The sequence below is a fragment of the Daphnia pulex genome, chromosome 12, assembly GCF_021134715.1.
Source record: "Daphnia pulex isolate KAP4 chromosome 12, ASM2113471v1".
NCBI lineage: Eukaryota > Metazoa > Arthropoda > Branchiopoda > Diplostraca > Daphniidae > Daphnia > Daphnia pulex.
Window position 1 is genome coordinate 1,930,072 of NC_060028.1, and position 13,791 is coordinate 1,943,862.

The 13,791-nt window shown below is 36.5% G+C and overlaps 6 protein-coding genes, 2 long non-coding RNA genes and 1 other non-coding gene across 13 annotated transcripts; 6 read left to right on the plus strand and 3 right to left on the minus strand.

Annotated features, from left to right (window-relative positions):
• The first annotated feature begins 35 nt into the window (after positions 1-35).
• Positions 36-536, plus strand: LOC124209352. Its single transcript, XR_006880886.1, has 3 exons — positions 36-134; positions 203-357; positions 432-536. It is a non-coding gene; the product is annotated as an uncharacterized LOC124209352 (long non-coding RNA).
• A 467-nt stretch (positions 537-1,003) lies between these two features.
• On the minus strand, positions 1,004-1,699 carry LOC124209351. The gene is made up of 4 exons (XR_006880885.1): positions 1,577-1,699; positions 1,352-1,493; positions 1,181-1,291; positions 1,004-1,109 (listed from the first exon to the last, which is right to left on the minus strand). It is a non-coding gene; the product is annotated as an uncharacterized LOC124209351 (long non-coding RNA).
• LOC124209350 (solute carrier family 22 member 6-like) lies at positions 1,403-2,305 on the plus strand. Its single transcript, XM_046607294.1, has 4 exons — positions 1,403-1,499; positions 1,566-1,747; positions 1,834-1,976; positions 2,100-2,305. The coding sequence occupies exons 1-4, from the start codon at positions 1,403-1,405 to the stop codon at positions 2,179-2,181; spliced, it is 504 nt and encodes a 167-aa protein (XP_046463250.1). The 3' UTR covers positions 2,182-2,305.
• A 304-nt stretch (positions 2,306-2,609) lies between these two features.
• LOC124209349 (organic cation transporter protein-like) lies at positions 2,610-5,384 on the plus strand. Its single transcript, XM_046607293.1, has 12 exons — positions 2,610-2,988; positions 3,058-3,301; positions 3,368-3,471; positions 3,544-3,698; positions 3,769-3,937; positions 3,999-4,140; positions 4,198-4,364; positions 4,431-4,517; positions 4,598-4,725; positions 4,782-4,963; positions 5,038-5,177; positions 5,255-5,384. Exons 1-12 carry the CDS (start codon positions 2,750-2,752, stop codon positions 5,331-5,333), a joined length of 1,836 nt encoding a protein of 611 aa, XP_046463249.1. The 5' UTR covers positions 2,610-2,749; the 3' UTR covers positions 5,334-5,384.
• Positions 5,385-5,629: 245 nt separating this feature from the next.
• Positions 5,630-5,701, minus strand: Trnae-uuc. The gene has a single exon. It is a non-coding gene; the product is annotated as a tRNA-Glu (tRNA).
• Positions 5,702-6,091: 390 nt separating this feature from the next.
• LOC124209354 (SET domain-containing protein 9-like) lies at positions 6,092-7,436 on the plus strand. The gene is made up of 6 exons (XM_046607297.1): positions 6,092-6,331; positions 6,393-6,528; positions 6,614-6,737; positions 6,805-6,928; positions 7,004-7,119; positions 7,186-7,436. The coding sequence occupies exons 1-6, from the start codon at positions 6,243-6,245 to the stop codon at positions 7,392-7,394; spliced, it is 798 nt and encodes a 265-aa protein (XP_046463253.1). The 5' UTR covers positions 6,092-6,242; the 3' UTR covers positions 7,395-7,436.
• Positions 6,577-8,594, minus strand: LOC124209356 (electron transfer flavoprotein beta subunit lysine methyltransferase-like). Of its 4 annotated transcripts, XR_006880887.1 has the most exons (5): positions 8,008-8,594; positions 7,823-7,953; positions 7,520-7,741; positions 7,209-7,329; positions 6,577-7,131 (listed from the first exon to the last, which is right to left on the minus strand). XR_006880887.1 is itself a non-coding variant. In XM_046607300.1 (4 exons), the coding sequence occupies exons 1-4, from the start codon at positions 8,286-8,288 to the stop codon at positions 7,295-7,297; spliced, it is 669 nt and encodes a 222-aa protein (XP_046463256.1). In that variant the 5' UTR covers positions 8,289-8,594; the 3' UTR covers positions 6,577-7,294. The 4 variants fall into 4 exon arrangements, 3 of the variants coding, with proteins under 3 accessions (XP_046463256.1, XP_046463255.1, XP_046463254.1); XM_046607300.1 differs by having other exon boundaries at positions 6,577-7,329; XM_046607299.1 differs by having other exon boundaries at positions 6,577-7,447.
• A 234-nt stretch (positions 8,595-8,828) lies between these two features.
• LOC124209357 lies at positions 8,829-9,729 on the plus strand. The gene is made up of 4 exons (XM_046607301.1): positions 8,829-8,963; positions 9,024-9,124; positions 9,216-9,349; positions 9,423-9,729. Exons 1-4 carry the CDS (start codon positions 8,850-8,852, stop codon positions 9,641-9,643), a joined length of 570 nt encoding a protein of 189 aa, XP_046463257.1. The 5' UTR covers positions 8,829-8,849; the 3' UTR covers positions 9,644-9,729.
• A 357-nt stretch (positions 9,730-10,086) lies between these two features.
• LOC124209353 (POC1 centriolar protein homolog A-like) lies at positions 10,087-13,607 on the plus strand. Of its 2 annotated transcripts, none has more exons than XM_046607295.1 (9): positions 10,087-10,340; positions 10,398-10,498; positions 10,595-10,731; positions 10,798-11,687; positions 11,957-12,196; positions 12,268-12,421; positions 12,483-12,789; positions 12,855-13,162; positions 13,237-13,607. In XM_046607295.1, exons 4-9 carry the CDS (start codon positions 11,542-11,544, stop codon positions 13,417-13,419), a joined length of 1,338 nt encoding a protein of 445 aa, XP_046463251.1. In that variant the 5' UTR covers positions 10,087-10,340; positions 10,398-10,498; positions 10,595-10,731; positions 10,798-11,541; the 3' UTR covers positions 13,420-13,607. The 2 variants fall into 2 exon arrangements, with proteins under 2 accessions (XP_046463251.1, XP_046463252.1); XM_046607296.1 differs by having other exon boundaries at positions 10,595-10,728.
• Positions 13,608-13,791: the final 184 nt, after the last annotated feature.

Below are 13,791 nucleotides of genomic sequence, written 5' to 3' on the forward strand. Positions count from 1 at the left end.
TTGACGTATTTGATTAATGGCGTTATACAGTTTGATTTAACTTGCGAGAATGAATGGAAACAAACTGTTGCCAGCAGTCTTTTCATGTTTGGGATGTTGATTGGAGCAGTCACCATTGGCTTTATAGGAGACACGTAAGATTAATACGTTTAAACTATCAAATTGTTATTATGCTAGTATATTTTAAAAAAAATTTAAGCAGTATTGGGAGAAGGAAAACATTCACTTTGAACATATTTATCCTGGCGCTAATCACAACTGCAACGGCATTTTCACCCGACTGGATCACTTTCTGTGTGATGAGATTCTTTTCCGGAATCGGTGCGTGTGGCCACTTCCTCATCATCTTCGTCTGGGGTAAGATTATTAAGACATTAGCGAACATAAATCTGAATAAAAATCTAAAGTACATTAATTGTGATCGAGCAAAGGAGTTGAAGCGGTCGGGAAACGGTACAGGATCGCTTGCGGATTCATCTACCAAATAGTTTACGCAACAGGATCTGCCTGTCTGGGACTAGTGGCCTATTTTGTGCGAGATTGGAGAGTACTTCAGCTTGTCATTAGCCTTCCCATGTTTGGTCTCACAGCTTTATTTTGGTAAGACAAAAAATTGATAACTTTACACTCACAGCCATCAGTGATTTAATTTATTGATTTAAAGGATTTTACCGGAGTCGATTCGATGGTTGATAACCAAGAAAAATTATCCTAAAGTTAAAAAGCTTCTCTTGCAAGCTGCCGATTTGAATGGGGTCCGCGATATTTCCGACAGCATATTTACTCTTGATGGGGAACAATTTAAATGGAAACAGTTAGTATGTTATCTTGATTATTACAATTAATAACTAAAAACAAAGCACAATGACTAACATTTTAATTATTTGGCACCGGAATAAAGATAGAAAACTCGTTAACGTGATCATAAAAAAATGATGTAACTGATATTATAAAAGTTTATCAGAAAAATTGTAATAACTTTGACTGAATTGTTTTGAAATTTTCAAGCAGCAAATAGGAAAGGTTTCCACAACACCGGTAGCCGAAGGTGTCCTCGACATTTTTCGTTCAAACATTTTGGTGAAACGACTTGTCATAGTTTTCATGGCCTGGTAAATAAGCCCAGTCGTATCAAATCTCATCACATAATATTTATTTACACCGCGTTTTATTTTCTTACGTATTGTGTTTCCCAGGATAGCTGGAGTGATGGGGTATTACGGTATCACTTACTCGACCACAAATTTGGTGGGCAACTTCTACGTCAACTATGAGCTTTCCATGCAAGTGCCTTAAAGTGTTGAAACGCTCGTTGATTTAGTCTTACATTAGTACAACATTAATTTGATACTTTCCATGAGGCGTTATCAGGTTGGTTGAAATTCCCGCCTACATATTTGGCATGTTTGCCGTGGAGAAAATTGGACGCAGACCTATGCTAAGCAGCGGTCTACTGTTAAGCGGTTTAAGTTGCCTTACAGTCAGTCTTGTTCCTACAGGTAAATTTAAATTTCCATAATTATAACCATCGCCAGCTAAATTAAAATATTTTTTTTTTTTCAAAGATGTGGCTTACATCAAAACAATTTTTTCGCTGATTGCCAAGTTGTTCGCTGCTTGCGTAACCGCCACTCTGTTCTCGTACACTTCAGAACTTTTCCCAACGTCGTCCAGAAGCGCAATGGTTGGATTGTGTTCCACCAGCGGCCGAATCGGAGGAATTATAGCTCCAATCATTTCGGATTGGGCAAGATTTTCATTAATATCAACACAATTTTTGATAAGGCGAATTTTAAAATAATATATATATATTTTTTTAAATTCTACACGTAGGGGAAAAATAATGGACAAACCAACATACCATTTTTCATTTTTGCCACCATCAACATATTAATTGGTTTCTTGAGTCTTCTACTTCCGGAGACTAAAGACACAGCTTTCCCGGCTACAATAAATGAAGCAATTGAAATGGAAAAGTATCAGTACATATTTTTGTATTTGCAGTTTTTCAAATTTTGACGCGCCAAATTTCGAAATTTGAACATTCTTCTGAGCACAAATATTTTTTCTATTTTTTTAAAAAATTTTGTTTTACACAGGAATTCGATTGTCCTTCAGTTCTGGAAGAAAACTGAACGTAGACAGCACACACAAAAGGATAACGCTGATGACGTATACTGAAAAACGAAAATGTTTCTAGATTCATTATTAATTTTATTTAATTATTTCAGTTCCGTATTCTCATTAATTTTTGCCCATTTGAAAAATACCCATATAACAATTGGAATTATTGTAAAATGCGAAATCTTGCCTCGACTTTTAAATCCTTAAATATGCTCTGTCTAGCTTGTGTGTTTACACAAACGCACTTGTATAGCCACCACATAACTGGATGTGGATGTAGACGAAAACAAGTAAAATAAAATATCTCCTGACAAGAAAACAAATATACGTGCAGTGTAGACTATACAACTGCAAGCTTCCCTTGATAAGTTCTTTACACTTTATAAAATAACCGAAGTGGTGATAAAGACGTAATGATTGACAGTTACGGACGATTATAGGAGACACATGTAGAAAATAGTGACAAACTTTACATAAGGAGGCAACGTGCGACAACTATTGAGGCAATAAAGAATAAGCAGTGTCTGACTATAGATGAATTTTCGTCTCTTTCATTAATTCTTAATTGACGCGACGAATTAGATTAAAGTGCAGGAATACAAATATTTTGTGGATTAGTGACAAAATGGCAGAAGAAACATCTACGAGATCCAACAGTGAAGATTCTAGCGACAGCATCAGCCAGAAAGAAAGTACTATAGACTTACGAAAAGGAGAAGCATTCAACTACGATGACATTTTAGAACATGTTGGACAACTCGGCAAGTATCAGCTTCGCACATTTTTGTTGCTCTGCTTGCCAGCCTTTTTCCCTGGCATTGTCGTCATGTCTTACACGTTCACCGGCGCTGTACCCAATTACAGGTAAAATATAAATTTTGTGAATTACATTTTATTGGGATTTAAATTAGTAAATATGTTGTCCTTTACCAGATGTTACATAGAGAATTGTGACGCTGACTACAGCGCTTCTGAGACTAATCAATTCTCCCCAATTTGGCTAAATAATACGATCCCGTGGAACGACGATAATACCCCCGATCAGTGCCAACGCTACAATTACACCTGGACAAATGTCGAAGAATGTCAAGCCCCTGGCGCTCAAATGGATTCGGAAATTACTTGTGACCGTTGGGTTTACGACACATCACAATTCCAATCCACCATAGTTAGCGACGTAAGTTCGCAGAAAATTCAACGAAATTTTGGAATTAATCAATAGAATTCATTTAAATCATTTCAGTTTGATTTGACCTGTGAAGATGAGTGGAAAACAACTTTTGCCAGCACAGTCTACATGTTTGGAATGCTAATCGGTGCCGCTATACTTGGGAACATTGCCGATGCGTAATATCTCTTCTATAGTTAACTAAATACATCCAAATTTAAATGTTATTTTTCAAATTAATTTTTGTGCAGGGTTGGCCGCAGATTGGCCTTTACTCTCAACGTATTTTTCTTGGCTGCTGTCACTACTGGGCTGGCCTTTTCACCGAATTTTGTCACTTTCTGCGTCCTAAGATTTTTCTGTGGCGTCTGCGCCGTCGGACACTTTCTGATACTTTTCGTGTGGGGTAAATTATTTTGCATTCAAATTAATTGAGTCCCAGTATCCTAACTATCACTCGAATGAATTATTTTCAGGAGTGGAGGCCGTCGGCAAGAAATATCGCGTCATATGCGGTTTCGTTTACCAGTTGGTTTTCACCGTGGGCACTTCCCTTCTTGGTTTATTGGCCTATTACGTTCGCGATTGGCAAACACTTCAACTCATCATCAGTGCACCAATGTTCGCCCTCGTCGCCCTTTATTGGTAAAAAAGGACATGATGCAATATTTTTTAATTCTCACATGCGGATTTAATTGCTCATAAGGATTGTTCCGGAATCGATCCGATGGCTGATAATCAAGAAGCGTTTCTCCGAAGCCCGTCTACTCATTCTCAAGTGCGCTCAAATGAATAAGAAAAGCGTGCCAAATCACTTGATCACCATTCCAGATGACAAAAAAGAAGATGTAATTATTATTTTCAAAAAGGCTATAAATGTTATTTCTAATTTCTAATTTCGGCAGGGCAAAGAAATTGACACAGTCCATACGAAAGACAATATTTCCCAAGCAGATGCAAACGGTGAAAATAAGGAAGAACTCGCTAAAAGTTCCGCTAAAGGAGAGAGTATTATTGACGTTTTCCGATCGCCAATTTTATTGAAAAGATTAATCATCATGTTTTTGGCTTGGTAAAAAAATCCCTGAATATTTTGAGTAGTTGGTGACAATTAAAATAATGTTCCAAAAATGTTAAGGATCGCAGCCGTGATGGGATATTATGGGATAACGTTTTCGGCCACTAATCTATCGGACGATTTTTATCTGAATTACGAACTATCAATGCAAGTTTGTATAGCCTATACCGGAAATACTAGGATTTGCTTTTCATTTTTGTTATTGATGGGATTTTGTATATCTATAGGGTGGTGGAGATCCCGGCTTACATTGGTGGTATGTTCGTAATGGACAAACTCGGAAGGAGACCAACCCTTAGCGGAGGTTTGATTATTAGTGGCATAGCTTGTCTGATAACAGGACTGGTTCCAGAGGGTAATTTTACTGAATTATATGAACTGAAATTTACGAAATTAATATTTTATTCCTAGATCCTCCGGCTATTCGAATCACATTTTCAATGTTTGGAAAACTCTTCATATCGTGTGTCTTGGCAACGGTCTATTCTTACACTTCGGATCTTTTTCCAACACCGGCTAGAAGTGCTGCTGTTGGACTTTGCTCGACCAGCGGTCGCGTCGGAGGAATATTAGCGCCCATAATTGCATCTGCTGTAAAAATGAGATTCGCAAAAAGATAGAGAGACCACCGTACCGTGTCTAGTTCTAATTTTGTTGAATTATTCAGGGAAGAAAAGTTGATCCGGCGTTACCTTTCATCATTTTTGCTGGTGTTAACATAAGTGTTGGAGTTCTTTGTCTTCTCTTGCCCGAAACGAACAAGATAACCTTACCGGCAACTGTTCAAGAAGCAGTGGACATGGAAAAGTATACACGCATTGATTTCATTTTATTGCTTTCTTCAAATAATATTGATGCGCTAATATTTTTACATGATTTTATAGGTACACCTTTTCATGTTTGCAGTGTAATATGAATAAGAGGGAAGAGTCGCCGGATGATTTCGCTGATTCATTACCATGAACTGAGAGATGTTACCCTATAAGAAGTGTAAATTAAATTAGGACTATTTCAGAGATGGAATCGGATGGAATTATTGATGATTTTGTGTGGTATGAAATAAATGATCAATATTTTGGTCAAAATCTTATTTGGATTAGAAATGAAGGTGGATATAAAACACGTTAGAATCTCTTTGTCAGGAAAAAAAAAGAACCAAATTAATTCCTCCCCTGCACTAACAATAAAACTTACTGGCTGAGTAGTTTTAGGAATATTTTTCTAAAATTTTTAAATATTTTTTAGAAAATTTAAAAGGTTTCCCATACCGGGAATCGAACCCGAGCCTCTTGGGTGAAAGCCAAGTATCCTAGCCACTAGACCATATGGGATATATACACCAGGGTATAACAAACAAAGTCATTCTAAAAAATAATTATTCGTTTAACTTTTGTTTTATCGAAAGAAAAATAATGCTATTTTTTTAGCGTATATCATGTTCATAGTTTAAAAATATACATACATGCCCTAAGATGGGGTTCCTAACACATAATTTTGATTTTGAGATCGGAATCGCCGGAAGTCCGGAACGACTGCTTTAAATTAATTCTCTTAATTGCTACAAAACAATTAATATTAATATTTTTTAAAATACAATCATCCGCGCAATAAAAAAAGATAATCAGATAATAAAGAAGAAGAAATAAAGATGGTAAAGAATTTTTTAATTTAAAAAATCTGGCCGTGTTTGTTGTCCGGCAACGTTTTTTTGAACTGCAGACGATTCTCACTAATGTTTTGAATTTATAGCCTTGAGCAAATGTGCTGTGTTACTAGTCAGTTTTTTTGTTTTTTCTCTATTTATGACCGTCAATAGTCTAACTGTCAATTCCACATCATTCTGCTCAAATTTCCGTGCATTAAAATCAAATTATGAAAGAATTATGGCATGTATTAAAGAACAAATGGTTGTCGTACCGTTATCGGTTTGTTCCGTGGGTTGCACTCAACTTCAAAGACAAGTACAGTTCATCTTGATGCTTGCCTTTAAAAATTAAAAATTAACCCGCCCAACTTATTCAGAAGCCATCGCTCAGTGAGCAGAGGAGATGACAAGATAACTCCTGACGATGTTATTGTTAACACTCTGCTACATTTTTCCACGTCTTTGCACAAACATTTTGTAGATGGAAACAAAAATCCAATTGAAGCATTAAAGGTATACAGGTTTGTTTTTCATCAACCTCAAATGAATACTAGTCATTAATTAACATTAGATGGCCACTTCTGTACATTTAAAGTAGGTCATGGAAAGAGTGTTGGGCTACACCATTCAGCTAAGAAAGAGTAATATTCCTGAAGCTGGCACTGGAGTTTTCGTATCAAAAGGAACGGTAACTGCAGGTTCCATTGTAGCTTTGTATCCAGGTTTTTGATGAGTTACAGAAATTTTTTTAAAGATGCATAGACTTTATCTTCCATATTTCATCTACAGGGACTGTATACCGAGTTATGGAACCGTTGCTACTTCAGTCGATTGTAAATCCATTCATTTTCCGCTGTATTGACGGCTTACACATAGACGGAAAAGATAGAGGAATTTCACGCAAAATTTTCAAGTAAGAAATTAAAATAATATAGGGGAATCCATCTGTTATTGCTTTTTAGTAATTAAATACTTCTGTAATGAACAGGTCTTGTGTCTACCGTGATTTGCGTTGGCCATTCTTCCCTGCCGATTTAACCTGGTTGACAGGGGACTTGATTAATCCTCTCAATTGTGGTCAATACGTTAACAATGAGACACCAGGTAATAAAACCCCTTAGTCATAAATGAGGATTTCTAATTAATACAAAAAAAAATCATTAAAATTAGAGTATCCATGCAATGTCGCCTACCAAGAATGCGATCTTCCAATAGACAGGTTTCCTATTGAATTGAGATGTTACCTCCCAAATATTTATTACAGCTCTTCAGAGGGAAATCAAACGAAATTCCTACGCGTAGTAGCTCTTGTTGCTGTCAAAGACATAGGAATTGATACAGAACTTTTCTCAACTTACTACACTGTCGTGCACGCTTAGATTCGTCAATTAAAGAAGAGTAAATACATGCGATTGAAGAAAGCCGTAGTTGTCTTTTTTAGTGAATGAATCAAGTTCGTATTTAGCAAGATGACATAAGGAGTTGGCAAAAAGTGTTGAATTACCAACAGGTCCTCGACCTGGATCGCCGACGAGGATCACCTTTCCGGCTAGCCGAAGCTTCATTAACCAAGCTGCTATAACATCCGAGAGGGCTGAATCGTACAGCATATCGCCTACGAGAATTAAATCGAAATCCGCACAATCACTGCCAATTAGATTATCTTCGCAAACGTTCAGCTCCACCGCGTTTATTTGCGCATTCAACTGCGAAGCCGCGATAGCCACTATCAAAATAAAACAAAAATTGGCAATGGACAAGTATTAAATAACTTTGATTGCATCACTGTCGAAAACAATTTACTTACTGGTATCTATATCATTTGCAACAGAAAATTTGGCTCCAGATTTTAAAGCAGCAATAGAAAGTGCTCCACTTCCACACCCAAAATCCAGTACTCGTTTCCTTTTTGCAATCAAGGGGTTATCTAAAATGTATCTAATTTTTTAATTCATGACTGGAATGTTTTGATTTGAGAAAATGATAATTTACCTTGAAAGTGCTTGACCTCCAGGCCAGTAGAATGCCCAAAATGGTTCACCTAAGGGATGTGGTGAATTCTGTTCCACTGGTTGATTCCACGCTTGACATTCTTGTGTGATTAATTTCAGCTTAATTTCTGGAGTCAAGTGTTTCTGAGATATAACCGTATAATTTTCTATTAGCTCCCAGTATTTTGAATGAGAGCTGTTTAGGCTTGAAGCATTTCTTTTAAGAAGGGATATCCCGATACGATGGAAGAGTAGACGAGCTTGGAATTTCAGCGAACGCATGATTGGCTGGACATGTAGAAATTACAGTTTTTGCAAAATAACAATGAGTTATGATTATACAATGATTGAAAATCAATTTCGTAATATGAAAGGGATTTCACAGTGCACAATTTTTTGTTTATCAGCGTGCTATCAATAATCAGTCCCATCTCTCATGTGATAGGAGCAGTGAGCAGACGAACAAACATTTCGAAATCGAGTGTGCACTGTGCAGTGTCGCACAATAAAAAACAAAAGCATGAAATATTTTAAAAATTAAAAATCCCCGCAAAAATACAAAAATCAATAGCTACCGATATCGGCTAGCTGGACAGGCACGGCAGCAAAACGCATTATAAGGAAAATTTAGATTAGATTTTATCAAGCGTAACGCCAAAGTCTAAACGACTACAGACCAACCAAATCAGTAAGTCAGTTGAACACCTCGGTAATTTACTTGTTTGTGAAAATGTAAACATCGTCGGGTTTTTCCAGTAACTTGGTCAAGTGTGTTTTAAAAATATAGCATCCTAAACAGTTTCTAGAAGTAAGAGTTAGTCGACTACTAATAAAACTAATAAAATGCAGTCATTCGTCAGTTATTCAGTGTCAGAACCAACCAAATTGAAGTCAAAGTTTCTCTTGACCTGTTCCGTTATCAATATTTTGCTTTTCCCGATATGTGTAGGCTTAGAGGTGAGGATTGCAATTTAATAAAAACTATAAACCACAATTATTTGAATAATTCCATTTCAGGTAGCGTATCCGTATATGTACCAAGGAATATGGGGGTCGATCGCGTTTTTTTTTGCGGGAATACTTGGCTTCAGCACTTCCTACACACCGGAAAAATTGCTGTAAAATAGCCAAAATGTTATTCCGTTAAAATTTAAATAAAATATTCTAACGTAGAATGTTGATCTAACATTTTTAATATTGGCAATTTAGACTTTGGGCGACCCTGGTTTTTTCTTTTTTTTCCGTAGTTACAGCAACAATTTCTTGCATGATATCTTCATTCGGCAACGCACATGGATACAGTGACTGCATCTACGTTTGGAATAGCACCCATAATCACAGTGGTATATTTATCCTAATATTTTTATTACAGACATCAAAATTAACTGACCATTATAACTTCCTTGAATTTCAAAGAACGTATTTGTAGTGATTATTACTATCCGAAAACCCAGATAGTCTTGTTGGTCGCCGAATTCGTTGCCGTGATCAACAACCTTGTGATTATGATATTGTGCAGTAGAATCATCTGCAATTGTTGCAAGCCAATTGCCCCGCCAATTCCAATCGTGGCAGTTCATCGGAATGTCCACAATGCGCAGCAACAGACGCCAATTTATTCGACTGAAGAGCAGTAACAAATTTCAGCGTTCTTACCCAACAACAGCTTACTCGCCAAGTCAACAGCAACCAATGCAAAAGCAGAATCAAGGCAAATCCACAATCCAAACTGATCCAACTCCTCCGCCACCTTAATCGACTGTGGATACATTGGAGCCTCAACAATTGCGCAACACGGATATGATTTTTTTCTCTCTTCATTGTGTGAGATGCGTTTTTGTATAATAAGCATGAACTAATAAAGTCACTATCTGTTCCAAATAACGAAAGAAAGATATACAAATTTGTGATGTTTCAAAATTGATTTTTATTGCGTAAAAATCAAGGCACCTACTCACTGTAGCAAAGTTGTTACAACAAACACAATTTTTCTTTGGTTTTATCAATTGCGTTTACTTGCGTAATCAGATAAGCGTTTACTTGCAGGTAAGCGATTATATAGAACGATCACACATTAGTTAGTCAGTTGAACACATTGATTGTTTGATGATCTGGAGTTTTCGGAGAGTTTTGTAAAAAGGCGTACAGAGTCGCGTTTAAGTTTTCAAGAGGGTCTTCACAAATTGTACAAGCAAAGAGTTACAGTCGACATATACTCATAAAATGCAGTCATTCCAGTCCGTGCCAGAACCAACCAAATTGAATAAGTCAACGTTTCTCTTGACGTGCTCCATTATCAATATTTTTCTTTTCCCGATATGTGTTGGCCTAGAGGTGAGGGTTGCTTAAATCAAAACCAGCATTAGCCTCAATTATTAAAATTTCTATCAGATTGCGCATCCGTTCGTCTACCAAGGATTATGGGGATCAAGCACGTTTTTCATAGCCGGATTAGTCGGCTTCAGCGCTTCATACACACCGAAAAGATCTCTGTAAAATAAACACTACACACTTTAACCAAATTACACTAACAAATAGAATAATGTTCATCTAATAATAGTCGTTTCTTTTCTATATTGGCAATTTAGACTCTTTGCGACCCTGGTTTTTTCTTCCATATCTATAGTTTTTACTACAGTTTCTTGCATATTATCTGGATTTGGCTATTTTATTGGCTACCGGGACTGCATTTACGTTTGGAATTCTGACAGCTATTACTACGGTGGTATTAAGCATTATCAAATAGACATGAAAATGAACTAACAATATAAAATTCGTTGGAATTTCAAAGAATATGTTTGTGGTGGACATTACTACTCGGAAACCCAGATGGTCTTGTTGGTTGCCGAATTCCTTGCTGGGATCAACAATCTTATTATCACGATTTGGTGTAGTTTACAAATCTGCAATTGTTGCAAGCGAGTTGACTCGTCAATTCCTATTGTAGTTCACAATTCGCAGCAACCGACGCCAGTGTGGATCATTTCACCAACTGGGCAGCAGCAACAATTGCAGAGTTCCTACTCAACAGTAGTCTACTCGCCACCTCAACAGCAACCATCAATGCAACAAGAGCAGCATCAAGCCGAATATCACACAACCCAAACCGATCCAGCAGCTCCTCCGCCACCTTATTCGACTGTGGATACATTGGAACCGGAGCAGAAAAAAGAAAACGTCTGATTGCGCAATTAGTACTGCAAATAAAAATCGATACTTAATTTAAAATAATACATAATTAAAATTAATACTTTTGCTTAATAAAAGAGCCTGACAAATTAATTGGAATTAGATTAAGAAAAAAACCATTCAATCAAACAAAGTAAATTTTTTTTAAAAAAGCTTCGTTTCCATCAATTGGCAATGTTGCTTATGAAAATTTGAAAAATATATTCAGATTTTCAGATTGTCGGTGTTTCTGTCAGACTGCTATTACGGTTATTGTTGAGTTGAGTGTTTCGAACACATTTAAACGAAAATCGTTATCGATTTTTCTTTTACTAGGTATTTGTTATTCAAATAGAAATACACAGAAATGTTTACTGTAGAGAGAAATCTCCGAGGGCACCATGGAGCAATTACTTCTTTGGCATTTAGTCCAAACATGAAACAGTTGATTTCTTGTAGCACAGACAAGTCTATTATTTTATGGGGACTTCAACAAAAGATGAAAGCTTTCAGGTAAGAATGTCTGCCACTTTTACTTTAAACTTTACTTTAAGTGCTTTAAGTGCCATGGAATATACACAGTTCTGTCTTGTAAAATCTAGTGTCTAAAAATGTCTCAAATCGGTCAAATGCAGTTGTTACACATTCAATTGGCAAGAATACCCATGTTGATTGTTTGTTTGTTGGTTTATCTAAATTATTAATTGACAGCTTTTTCTTATAATTTTATAGAAAGAATTCAGAATGAATTGTGAAATTCTAATATCAAATATCTTCTTTAGGTTTACTGGGCACAGTTCTTCTGTAAATGATGTGTGCTTTGCACCAGCTGGAAATTTGATGGCATCGTGCAGCCTTGATGGATCATTGGCTGTCTGGATTCCGAATATCACTGGAGAGAGTACATTTTGGAAAGGTCATCAAGCTGCTGCACGTTCTGTTGCCTTTACTCCAGATGGGAGACAAATTTTGTCAGCGTCTGATGATAAGACTATAAAACTGTGGAATGTTCACAAGTCCAAGTATGTAAAACAGATTTTACATTGTTGAAAGTGTCAGAAGACAACATTTATATTGAAAATTCTAATTTTAGGTTTGTAGCTTCTTTCAATAGTCACACAAATTGGGTTCGTTGTACTCGGCCATCTCCGGACGGAAATCAGATGGTTTCGTGTGCAGATGATCGTACCATTAAGTTGTGGGATTTAAAAAGTGGTGATTGCATTCACACCTTTTATGAACCTAAGGTATCCATCTATTTTCATTTAATGTGTTCTTCGTTGAAACAAATATTTTCAATTTAATCAGGCTCAAGGCAATTATGTGGAATTCCATCCAAGTGGAACATGCATTGGTACGGCACTCGCTAACGGGGTAGTGAAAATTTATGAAACTCGTATGCGAAAGGTGCTCCAACTTTACGAAATCCACAATGGCCCAGTGCATTGCTTATCATTCCATCCATCCTCTGGCAACTATCTAATTACTGGCTCACAAGAAGGAACACTAAAAGTCCTTGATCTGATGGAAGGTCGACCGAGTTATACTCTTTATGGTCCCAAAGGCGCGGTACATTCAGTAAAATTCAGTCCAGATGGTGACTATTTCGCCACAGGTATGTAGAATAATAATTTTTTTTAATTATCATTATTATTTATGACACATTTTGTTTTAAATCAGGGGGAGCTGACAATGAAATTCTTGTCTGGAAAGCTAATTTTGTCCAAGTACCTGATGCAGCTGATGTCAGCAGCAATAATAAAGCATCTGTAAAAACTAAAATTCGTCCGTCTATTGCCCCTGGATTGCAAGGTGTTGATGTTAAAAAAATTGTGGCCTCCTCTGTGACTGAAGATCGGCAGGACATTGAAGACGCAAGTGTCAATTCTAAAAGGTCCTCCAGCACTGAAGAGGTTGATCTAAGCAAGAAAACTATGGAGATGCAAATTTCTCAGCCACTTGAACAAACAGGAAATGAAAACAAAACGGTAGTTGAAATATTGGAAATTCAATCTTACTTGATGTTTATTGATTTCTTTATTTTTACTTTAATCATCAACAGGAAAGGGAGAAGCGTCTAGAAATGATCATACATGATTTAGTTTCGCAAGTTGATGTCTTAACAAATACGCTGCTAGCTCTGGAACAACGCGTTACGTTCATCGAAGATCAACAAAAAGAAAATCTTGGGCCCGGAACTTCGTACCTTGGCGAAAAACTCAGCAATGTAAGCCCGCCCCTGTAAACACAATATTTTCAAATGGCTTCAAATTGCAGTGCATTCCATCTTTTCTAATAAATTCTTTATTAAAAATGTCCTTTGTTACTCTGTACCATCTTTTGTACCCTTTTTTAAAAAATCTCTTCATTAATCCTTTGGACCACATGTAAAAATACAACGAATTTGAAAAAAAAAAGAATATTTATCGAAAATCTAGTGATGTCGACATCGTGTTTTTTTTATTTTTATTTGGCCTTGAGGGAACGCGAAGGAATGCTTGAAGAATCTCTGGAATGTCGTTAAATTGCTGAAAATATCTACGACATTTTTCGCAATATTAAGGCCTATCGGATTCGGACTAAAAAGAAAATTATTCAAATTAATCACGCAGCCTTT

What these genes read in the sequence shown, in the direction of transcription:
- LOC124209356 (XM_046607298.1), bottom strand. Translation starts at nt 8,288, where the DNA reads ATGCGTTCGCTGAAATTCCAAGCTCGTCTACTCTTCCATCGTATCGGG. An exon ending in GGAGGTCAAGCACTTTCAAG is followed by an intron (nt 7,954 to 8,007) that starts GTAAATTATCAT and finishes TTAAAAAATTAG; the next exon opens with ATACATTTTAGATAACCCCT. An exon ending in TGCAAATGATATAGATACCA is followed by an intron (nt 7,742 to 7,822) that starts GTAAGTAAATTG and finishes TTATTTTGATAG; the next exon opens with TGGCTATCGCGGCTTCGCAG.
- LOC124209349 (XM_046607293.1), top strand. Translation starts at nt 2,750, where the DNA reads ATGGCAGAAGAAACATCTACGAGATCCAACAGTGAAGATTCTAGCGAC. An exon ending in CGCCCATAATTGCATCTGCT is followed by an intron (nt 4,964 to 5,037) that starts GTAAAAATGAGA and finishes TGAATTATTCAG; the next exon opens with GGAAGAAAAGTTGATCCGGC. An exon ending in GAAGCAGTGGACATGGAAAA is followed by an intron (nt 5,178 to 5,254) that starts GTATACACGCAT and finishes ATGATTTTATAG; the next exon opens with GTACACCTTTTCATGTTTGC.
- LOC124209354 (XM_046607297.1), top strand. Translation starts at nt 6,243, where the DNA reads ATGAAAGAATTATGGCATGTATTAAAGAACAAATGGTTGTCGTACCGT. An exon ending in ATCCAATTGAAGCATTAAAG is followed by an intron (nt 6,529 to 6,613) that starts GTATACAGGTTT and finishes CATTTAAAGTAG; the next exon opens with GTCATGGAAAGAGTGTTGGG. An exon ending in CATTGTAGCTTTGTATCCAG is followed by an intron (nt 6,738 to 6,804) that starts GTTTTTGATGAG and finishes TTTCATCTACAG; the next exon opens with GGACTGTATACCGAGTTATG.
- LOC124209357 (XM_046607301.1), top strand. Translation starts at nt 8,850, where the DNA reads ATGCAGTCATTCGTCAGTTATTCAGTGTCAGAACCAACCAAATTGAAG. An exon ending in CGATATGTGTAGGCTTAGAG is followed by an intron (nt 8,964 to 9,023) that starts GTGAGGATTGCA and finishes ATTCCATTTCAG; the next exon opens with GTAGCGTATCCGTATATGTA. An exon ending in TAGCACCCATAATCACAGTG is followed by an intron (nt 9,350 to 9,422) that starts GTATATTTATCC and finishes TGAATTTCAAAG; the next exon opens with AACGTATTTGTAGTGATTAT.
- LOC124209353 (XM_046607295.1), top strand. Translation starts at nt 11,542, where the DNA reads ATGTTTACTGTAGAGAGAAATCTCCGAGGGCACCATGGAGCAATTACT. An exon ending in ACACCTTTTATGAACCTAAG is followed by an intron (nt 12,422 to 12,482) that starts GTATCCATCTAT and finishes CAATTTAATCAG; the next exon opens with GCTCAAGGCAATTATGTGGA. An exon ending in CAGGAAATGAAAACAAAACG is followed by an intron (nt 13,163 to 13,236) that starts GTAGTTGAAATA and finishes AATCATCAACAG; the next exon opens with GAAAGGGAGAAGCGTCTAGA.
- LOC124209350 (XM_046607294.1), top strand. Translation starts at nt 1,403, where the DNA reads ATGTTTGCCGTGGAGAAAATTGGACGCAGACCTATGCTAAGCAGCGGT. An exon ending in AGTCAGTCTTGTTCCTACAG is followed by an intron (nt 1,500 to 1,565) that starts GTAAATTTAAAT and finishes TTTTTTTCAAAG; the next exon opens with ATGTGGCTTACATCAAAACA. An exon ending in GAAGCAATTGAAATGGAAAA is followed by an intron (nt 1,977 to 2,099) that starts GTATCAGTACAT and finishes TGTTTTACACAG; the next exon opens with GAATTCGATTGTCCTTCAGT.